Below are 10,000 nucleotides of genomic sequence, written 5' to 3'. Positions count from 1 at the left end.
CAACTCAGGCCATTGGGTCATTCTTCACTGACTGGAGCAGAAGTGGAGTCCGGCAGCCATCTGAGTGTCTGAGCAGCCCTCTTCAGGATAGCACTGCTCACCTCCCTGGCATGAGAAAGGGGCTTGAAAAGGTGCCCTAAACATTGCCTGCTCCTCACCTTTCCTTGCTGGCTTACTGCTGTTGACAGGGACCCCCTCAATGCGGTCAAAAAACAAAGAAAAGTGAGATTATACCCTTGAAAACAGGCACGTGGAATGTCAGCACACTACTTGATCGGGGTGACTGAGACATCCCTTCAAAGAGGAACTGCGCTCATTGCCGATGAACTCGCCAGATACAAGACTGACATTGCCGCCCTCAGTGAGACCAGGCTGGCAGATGAGGGAGAACTAACAGAGAGGAGTTCAGGCTACTTCTTCTTCTGGAGTGGACGAGCGCCCGAGGAGAGACGCGAAGCAGGAGTTGGCTTTACCATCAGAACCTCTCTCGTGAGCAAGCTAGCCCGCGCCCCGAAAGGGGTGAACGACCGCCTTGCGACCATGAGACTCCCCCTCTCCTACAGTATTGTGCAAAAGTAACGCAAGCGAAATGCGCGAATTTCGTTCTTTGTTCCCGCGACTTTTCGACGAAAATTCGCACGAAAGTTCGAGTGAAATTTCAAGGCGTGTCGAGCGATAATTCGCTTAAACAAACGGCGATTTTTCTTCGAATTTTCGTCAAGCTAAAGAAAATTCGTGAGCAAAAACGATAATTCGCAAGGCAGTTGACGAAATTTCGCAACACATTGAACGGCAGTTCGGGAGCGTTCAAGCAATTTCTTTCAGCAGCTGATACGAACAAACTGTCGTGCAACTCACAAGTGATAAATTTGTAAATGCGTGCCGTTAAGCTGTTTGTAAATACAAGCCGGTTTGCAGTTATCGATCGCCGATTACGGGGCTAACATTTTATCCATGACAACTCTGTTAATTATTAAACTCTTACCTAAAATTTGCGGAAGGCTTTCAACCAGCTTCCCTTGTTCGAGTTCATCTCAGGCCCAGTTTCATATGCAGAGAATTAGAATACACTGAACTGCATCACGAAGACAATGAGCTCAGTTTGCTCCACAAACAAAACAAAAACATCTCCAGTTCGAAAACAATTTGTGAGGGTTTTTCAATCTGAACACACGTGCACGCTCGCGAATCCGTTGGGCTGTTGTTAATTTCCATCCCAGTGTGGTGTTTTGGATCAAGTCAACAATGTAGCGCTCCTTCTGAAACAACCAGGCGAGTTTCACAGCTAACATTTCGTCGAGCTGTGATGCTATTTCGGCAGATTAATGGCTTCTTTTGTGCGCAATAATTGGAAAGGTTGTTTATATATTTCACTCAGCGAACTTTGTTTCGAAATCTCTCTTGGCCTATTGATTAACAATAGATCGAATTTTCGGGAGGAGCGAATTATCCTTCGAAAAATCGCAGCGACTTTTCGAGAGGAGCGAATTATCGCTCGAAAATTCGCGGTGATTCATCGCGCAAAGCGAATTATCGTTCGAAAAATCGCGCGGATCAAAACAATAGTTGTCACGAAAATGCGGAGAAATTTCGTCGAAATATCGTATCGCGCGAAATTTCTTCGAAAAGCCCCGAAAAGCCAGGAATTTCGTCGAAATTCGTTTGCGTTACTTTCGCACAATACTGTATGGAAAGAAGTTTGCCACCATCGTCATCAGCTATACACCCACCATGACCAACCAAAGACAGGTTCTATGAAGACCTCGATGCTGTCATCTCCGCTGTTCCAGCTTCTGACAAGCTCATCATTCTTGGTGACTTCAACGCAAGAGTGGGATGTGACAGCAGCTCCTGGGAAGGTGTGCTGGGCAAGCATGGGACAGGCAAGTGCAACAGCAACGGCCTCTTGCTCCTCCAGACCTGCGCCAAGCATGACCTCCTGATCACCAACACTGTTTTCCACCTCCCTGCCCGGAACAAGACATCCTGGATGGACCCCCGCTCAAAGCATTGGCATCTGATAGACTATGTCATCGTCAGGAAGAGAGACAGGCAGGATGTGAGGATCACCAAGGCCATGTGTGTTGTAGAATGTTGGACAGACCACCGTCTCATTGTGTCCAAGCTCAACATCCACGTGCAGCCCAAGAGAAGACCGCAAGGCAAGAAGGCACCAAAGCGAATTAACATCACCAAGCTGAAAGACTCACCAAGAAAGTGTCTGTTGATACCTTGGAAGAATGGTTGGATGCCATCCCTCTGGACAAGCAGGACATTGAAGCAGCATGGACCTCTCTCCATGAGACGGTGTATAACACAGCCATGGAGTGTCTGGGACCCCCTGCAAGAAAGCACAAGGATTGGTTAGACGAAAACCACTTCGACATCACACCCATGCTGGAGCAGAAATGCGCTGCTCACCTCGCCCACATCCAGGACACAACATCAACAGCCAAGAAAGACGCACTGAGGAGCATCCTCAGCACTGTCCAGCTCAAACTGCGCGAGATGCAAGACTCCTGGCTGAGTGCAACAGCTGACGAGATCCAAGGCTTTGCAGACAGGAAGGACATGAAGAACTTCTACAGCAGCCTTACGGAAGTCTACGGCCCCACCAGTGCAGGCTACTCTGTGCGGACTGCACCATGCTTATCACAGAAAAGGACAAGATCCTGCAAAGAGAGGAGGGTGGTACGGCCCTGACGGGCAAGCTTCTGACTCTCGTCCAGATCATGTGGGAGAAGGAATCAGTGCCGAAAGACTTCAAGGACGCGTCCATTATACACCTCTACAAAAGGAAAGGAAACTGCCAAGCTTGCAACAACCATCGTGGAATCTCCCTGTTACCTATCGCAGGCAAGATCATGGCCACAGTCCTGCTGAACCACCTCAATGACCATCTTGAGCAAGGACTCCTACCAGAAAGTCAGTGTGGTTTCTGGAAAGATCGTGGGACTATTGAGATGGTGTTCGCTGCCAGACAGCTCCAAGAGAAATGTCAAGAACAGAATGCTGACCTGTAATCCACCTTTGTCGATCTGACCAAGGCCTTTGACTCTGTCAGTAGAGATGGCCTTTGGAGAGTCATGCGAAAGACGGACACCCTGACAAATTCACCACCATCGTCAGACAGTTTCATGATGGCATGCTGGCGCGTGTTCAGGACAATGGGGAAACATCAAAAGCATTTCCTGTCACAAACATAGTGAAGCAGGGATGTCTCCTGGCTACAACACTCTTCAGTCTCATGTTCTCCACAATGCTGTCTCATGCTTTCAGGGATTCGGTGGTCGGCATTGGTATCAAATACTGCACTTACCCCTCACTCTTCAACCTCAGGAGGCTCAAAGCAAAAACCAAGGTAAAGGTTAGCACCATCAATGATTTCTTGCTTGCTGATGACTGCACCCTCAACGCTGCCTCAGAAGCCAACGTGCAGCATAGGGTTGACAAGTTCGTAGAGGCCTGAAAACAATTTGGCCTGACGATCAGCACTAAGAAGACTGAAGTCATGAACATGGTGGACAAGTTCACCTACCTCGGCAGTACCCTCGCGAGACCCGTCATCATAGACGATGAGCTGAATGCCAGACTCGCTAAAGCGAGTGCCACTTTTGGCAGACTCAACAAAAAGGTCTGGAATCGGAGAGGCATCACAGCCGAAACCAAGATCAAGGTATACCAAGCTGCAGTCCTCACCACCCTTCTCTACGGCTGTGAAACATGGATAGCCTACCAGCAGCATGCAAGGAAGCTGAACCACTTCCACACCACCTGTCTTAGGAGGATTCTCGGCATCAAGTGGCAGGAAAAGATTCCCGACACCGAGGTCCTCATCCATGCAGACCTCCCCAGCATCTACACCATTCTGATGCAGTCCCAGCTCCGCTGGGCTGGGCATGTGGCTCGCATGGCAGACCACCGACTACGAAAGAAAATTTTGTTCGCGGAACTTTTAGAAGGCAAATGCTCCCAAGGAGGACAGAAGAAGCGCTTCAAAGACACCCTGAAGGTCTCCCTCAAGGCCTTTGGGATTGAGCACACTGACTGGAAGCAAGTGGCTCAAGATAGAGACAAGTGGCATGGAGCCATCAAGCGTGGCGCCAAAGCCTGCGAAGAGAACATGACCACAGCAGCTGAGCAGCGCAGACAAGTCAGGAAAGGCACCACCACACCAGCCACTGTCTCCATCATCCCTTGCCCCCACTGCCCAAGACTGTTCTGGGTGCCGATTGGCCTTACCAGCCATTTGCGGCCGCACAGAAAACGAATTTCTCATCACATTGCATCCGCTCCACATGCCCAATGCCGTCCTCCAAAATTGGCATCATCATCACCCTTATCATTCATCATTATCTTCACCTTCACCCCTCCATAGGATGTGTACATGTAGATGGTCCTCATCGTATCGATGGACAAACAACATTTAAGGGCTGGACTTTGCATTGTTATTTAGCACTTCATTTTTGCACTGAACTATGACTTTATATAAACATTGACCAAGGTTATGACCAACTGTCAATTAAATGTGAAGGCTTAAATGCTGGACTCCATCACATTGACTAAATCACCTTCAGTTATCAACTCCACTGTCTTAAAGAAGGCAATGGTGTGATTGTCATATGACTTGATAGTCAGCCAAAACCAGCACTTTGAAGCTAATTGAACAATTCAGCAATGTCTGTTATTTACCTTCTGGAGGTGTGTATTCATGGGAAAATTTGTGCCAGAGACCTCGAATTCAGCCCAAGGCCTGTAGTCAAGAAAGAGGGCAGTTTTTCAATATATGTGGACCACAGAAAACTAGTGAATAATATTCTCATTTTTTTGTGGATTAAACACAAGGCATCCCACTTAATTCTGGAAAAACTAATAGTACAATATTATTATCTATTTAATTCTATACTGCCTTTGATCTCACAAATACATGAAACAGACCTTTTTTCAAAAGGCAAACACAAAGTGTACAGAGTTAGTATTTCCTAAGACATGCAGTGAATCATGGGTGAGATAGAAAGATAACCCTCGCTTGCACTATGAGAAAAAAATCATCTCATTGCATTTCTATAATACAAAGCCTTTCTAGTCAAATAGGATAGGTGTTAGATTTTATTATTGCTCACACTCACCACAAGGTGGCTTGCCAGTTTGAACAACATCTATGACTTTGTTGTCTTCTAGTTTGACAATTCTGCCATCTGCTAAGCCAGAATAAAGTATGCCTAGAAATTAAAATATAATTATAATTATTATGAAGAATTATAATAATAATTCATGACTTTCTGTGAAAAGAACAACCTGCAAGGAGATTGTATTCAATAGGCCTATCAAGCTGAATGATGGTATTTTTGAAAATGGCCTATTCGGCGGGCATAAACACTGCCTAGCCTTGGCCCCAGGCTTGGGGTATAGAGACTAAGAGTCCTCTGGAGGATTAGGGTGGTCCCAATGACTGCAGAGCCCTGCGTTCCTCCCAACACACCCGGAATCCCAAGTGATCTTTAACAATTAAAACCCTTGAACCAACAGACAAAGACACCCAAACAAACAACCACCAAGAGCACAATTTTCGTCAACACCCAATGCAACTTCCTGATTTCCCTTGCAACAGGAGAGTAGTTGGTGATTTTCTCATCCTCTTTAGTCACCAAGTTCTTATCTCAAGGCACCAAGAAATTGACAACCGTCCACTCCTGAGCTGCTCAATCCACCACTGTGATAGTAATGTTCCACCTTCTGAGTTTGTCTCAATGCTCCTATTTCACCAGATCTCCCTATTCCCATCCTCTGACAGCCTCACCTGATCCTAAACCTCGTTATGCCACACATCAGCACACTTTACACCATACTCATGACAAAGCTTGCAGTACACCCTCAAACCCATCTGATCGTGCCTCCTCCGATACTCCCTCTCCACCAAACCAGTACAACTACTAATTGCCACATGCCCAACCGACTCCACCTTCTTGCCACACACTGCACACTGTCAATCCTTGTTTCAAAGCCTGCTCCTGAGCAGCAAAAACATACCTCTCCATTAATTTTTTCAAACACTTTTATATATTAATTTTTTATTATCAAATTATAAATATTTTTATTTCGGTAACATACCTCTCCATGCACTTCCCCAAATACCCAGCTCTAATCCACCACCACGACCTCTCATCAGCCACTTCACTGACATCCTTCATAAACTTCCCATGCAACTGCTTCTGTCGAAATGTCTCCTTCTCTGCCTTCTCCAGTAGCCTCTTGTACTCATGCTTTGTTTATCCCACCTGCAACATCCAACAACCTTCAACATCCACTTGTCACTCGCCTTGACAAACAAGGCCAAGTTCCTTCTCTTTCACAGAATCATGCACACTCACCAATCCTCTCCCACCATCCTTCTTCCTCTTCATGTACAACCAGCTACACTCCCATTCTTGTGGAACTCCCCAAACATCGTCATCCTCTTGTTCTTCTTCACATCCATTGCCCTCAGCCAGTTCCTGATCACTCCAATCCAAAATCACTGTGTGCCTCGCCACACCTATAGTCCATGCATTTATTGCCCTAATTAAATTCCCACCATGCAATTTTGACCTCAAAAGTTTTGCCCTCCTCAAATACTATCTCCCTGACCAAGATCGTCGCTACATGGCCAAGGCTAGACAGATTGTCGGCATTTTGGAAGATGAGTGTGAAGACACATCCATCGGGTATCCCCACATCTCACCAGAAGAAGTAGAAGATGTACCCTCCAAGACCGCATCTGCCATGTTTTGCGTTCAAACGCGCCAGTCTCATCTGTACATGGATATGTTTCATGGCCACACCCCAGCCCATGTAACAATAGACAGTGGAGTCACAGGGAATATGATCCATCTCTCCCTCGTCAGAGAGCTCCATATCCACATAGAGCGTACCTCCCAAGCCGCCCACCAAGCAGATGGCTCCTCACCCCTCAAAGTAGTTAGTTGGAGAGACCCCCCTCTCAATCACATGGGGAAGACACAATTTCGCCTTTGAAGGTCTAGTTGTGGAGAACATAGCAGTGTGACCCACTAAAAGGCATGTCTTACTTGAAGATGGTACAACCCTTGTCTATAGCTCACCCTCTCACCCACCTAAGGCAACACATTGGTGGGAGGTGAGTGCTCTCAACACTATGCCAGCCATACTTTGATTTCAGGTCAAAATGATTTTAACCTAGCTAGGTTGATTTGTAATTTCTTTGTGTCTGGTATTCATTATCATAAATAGAGACAAATAAATTAAAAATCAACCTATATTAACCTATAGGTTAAAATCATTTTGACCTGAAATCAAATTTAACCTGCAAGAGAGACAAGGAGTCCCCCTTGGAATATTCCATGTTTGATAACCACTTCAACCAAGACTTCCCCATTTGACATCAACACAGTTTTAGCAGTAGTTGCTCATACTACCACACTACCTTCCTGTTGTCAGCCACCTTCACTGTTTAAAACATTTCAACAATGCATGAATGCATCGAAGGCCTATTCACCCTATCACCAAACACCTGATCCTTCAAACCACACTTCCTCTTCCTACATCCCTTTTGCTCTTCTGGGAAACAACCTATTACCTTGCAAATGTCCATACAACTTCTCTGCCAAGATCCTAGTGAGTAGCTTCCTTATCAATGGCAAACATGCAATAGTTATTGGTCAGTAATTGCTAGCCACTTTTTCCATGGCAAGATCCTTCTGCAACACCATCCTTCCCTTTCCCATCATGTCTGGCACCTTGCCACTGTCCAAACTTAAACCCTTTAAACCAAAACCCCCTTTCACCATTCCCGCTCTGAGTCTTCCAATTTGCTATCTTCCGAATTGTATTTTCCACATCCTCCACAGCTGATGTTCACTTCATCATGCTTCTCCACACTACCCATCCTGTCCACCATGTCATCTACCTAACTAGCATCCTCGTTATGGCTTGTCTTGGCAGAACAAATACCACTCCATAATGTCTTTGTGTCCCCCACATTTGATTTGGGTCAGTTCCTTAATGAAAAACATTTCCTTGATGAAAAACATTTCATACAGAAGACAATCAAACTTAGTTTGGCATTTCTTATAAATTGAGAATTGACTGCTTAAACTAGAGGTGTCAATACCACCACGGATATTTTACAAGAACATTGTGTTTTTTTTGATATTTTACTGCAATGTTTTATAGTTAGGTAAGTTATATACAAAATCTCTTCTAATTAATAATCATAATCATAATCATAAACCCTTACAATACATAAATAATGTATATAATGTAAAAAGTAAAAATAACAAGAATGCTACTGCACTCTTCTTTTGGAACCACGGACGAAACTAAAACTTTAATCTCCCTGACACTAAACTAAAACATGATCTCTATTTTGAAAGGTCTTTGGAATAAGCCGTTCATTATGTCTTACTTCATAGGCTAGAGGTTTTATTTGCAAAAAAATAATATTATTAGTTACCTGTGCTGTCAACTGCAAAGGATTCTGGGCCCACCAGCTGTTCTTCAAACAACCTCTTTGTTTTTGTTAAGTTGTTGTTGATTTCTAGTGCCCCTTCAAACTTTGGCATCTGTTGGAAACTACATTTTACGAAAATGAAAGTCAAGTAGAGAGTAAAATGGAAATTCAATACTACCATGCTCTTACTGAAGGTATTACACAATATTACACAAAAAGGGACTTTGGCAGACCCACTCAATGACAAGGCAGACACCAGACACCAGACACCAGACACCAGACAAGGCACCAGAGATGGTGGAATGTTGTGGTAGTTCTCACAAAAGAAGTCCCTGCACAGCCAGTGCTTTAAATTGGGCTTCACAAACAACCCTTCTTGGTAGCATCTACCAATTGCAAGCACATCAGTGTTGCATTGTATTGGTAATTAATTCCTTAAGATACCAAACAGAATGACAAATATAGCCAACTCTTGTGTATTCACAAACAAACAAGTGACAGTTAATGTATTTTTGTTACTTTATAGGCACTGGCTCTATCAACTTACCTAAAAGGTTTAGGATCAATTGGTGATGGTAGAAAAAAGAGCAGAACATCAAGAAAGCTCAAAATGAGAAAAAGCAAGGTAATGCACATTGCTGATACACCCCTGAATAAAAAAAAGAACAAAAATTGCAGTCCAAATTAAGTTGTTGATACTATAACTTTAATTTGCATGAATTATTAATTAACTATCAAGCTTTCATGAATATAAAAATAACTTTTTTTGGGAGATCTCCTTACTACCAGAGAGGTATTGATCCCAGGGATATCTTGCCATAAAATATCCTTTGGAGCAACTGCAGAATACCCCGCATCTCTAGCTAAAGTATGCAGCCGGCAACACGTCTACGTGGCTACTAGGCTTCTCATATATTCATAACTCACTCAAGTTCTCTGGAAGGTGGCTACGCGTCTATGCAGCTACTCCAGTTGTAATTTATTCATGATTCACTCAAATTCTCTGAAGGGTGGCTACGGGTTTACGCAGCTGCTCAAGTGGTAATTTATTCATAATTCACTCAAATTCTCTGGAGGGTGGCTACGCGTCTACCCGGCTACTAAAGTTGTCATTTATTCATAATACATTCAAGTTTTCTGGAAGGTGGCGATGCACCCACATGGCTATACTCCATTGTAATTTATTCATAACTCACTCAAGTTCTCTGGATCGTGGCTACGCGTCTACGCAGCTCCTCTGTTGTAATTTAATCATAATTCACTCGAGTTCTCTGGAAGGTGGCTACGTGTCTACGCAGCTACTCCGTTGTAATTTATTCATGATTCACTCAAATTCTCTGGAGGGTGGCTATGCGTCTACCCGGCTACTCAAGTTGTCATTTATTCATAATTCATTCAAGTTTTCTGGAAGGTGGCGACGCGCCCACGTGGCTACCCCATTGTAATTTATTCATAATTCGCTCAAGTTCTCTGGAAGGTAGCTATGCGTCTACGCAGCTACTCTGTTGTAATTTATTCATGATTCAGCGAAGT

At 44.4% G+C, this 10,000-nt stretch overlaps 1 protein-coding gene and 1 pseudogene across 1 annotated transcript in view; one reads left to right on the top strand and one right to left on the bottom strand.

The window, feature by feature from the left end:
- The window catches only part of LOC138027444 (uncharacterized), a 3,350-nt pseudogene extending 647 nt beyond the window's left edge, over positions 1 to 2,703 (top strand).
- The window catches only part of LOC138027638 (adipocyte plasma membrane-associated protein-like), an 18,817-nt gene that overhangs the window by 6,509 nt on the left and 2,308 nt on the right, over positions 1 to 10,000 (bottom strand). The window contains exons 2-4 of the mRNA XM_068875194.1: positions 9,015 to 9,116; positions 8,471 to 8,589; positions 5,130 to 5,222 (exon numbers count right to left, since the gene is read on the bottom strand). Coding sequence (XP_068731295.1) covers positions 5,130 to 5,222; positions 8,471 to 8,589; positions 9,015 to 9,116 — 314 coding nt within the window. The remainder of the gene's footprint in view (positions 1 to 5,129; positions 5,223 to 8,470; positions 8,590 to 9,014; positions 9,117 to 10,000) is intronic.

The sequence above is a fragment of the Montipora capricornis genome, chromosome 12 (assembly GCF_036669925.1).
Source record: "Montipora capricornis isolate CH-2021 chromosome 12, ASM3666992v2, whole genome shotgun sequence".
NCBI classification, from domain to species: domain Eukaryota; kingdom Metazoa; phylum Cnidaria; class Anthozoa; order Scleractinia; family Acroporidae; genus Montipora; species Montipora capricornis.
The sequence above is the reverse complement of the archived record's forward strand: the minus strand, read 5'-3'. Positions and strand labels throughout refer to the sequence as shown.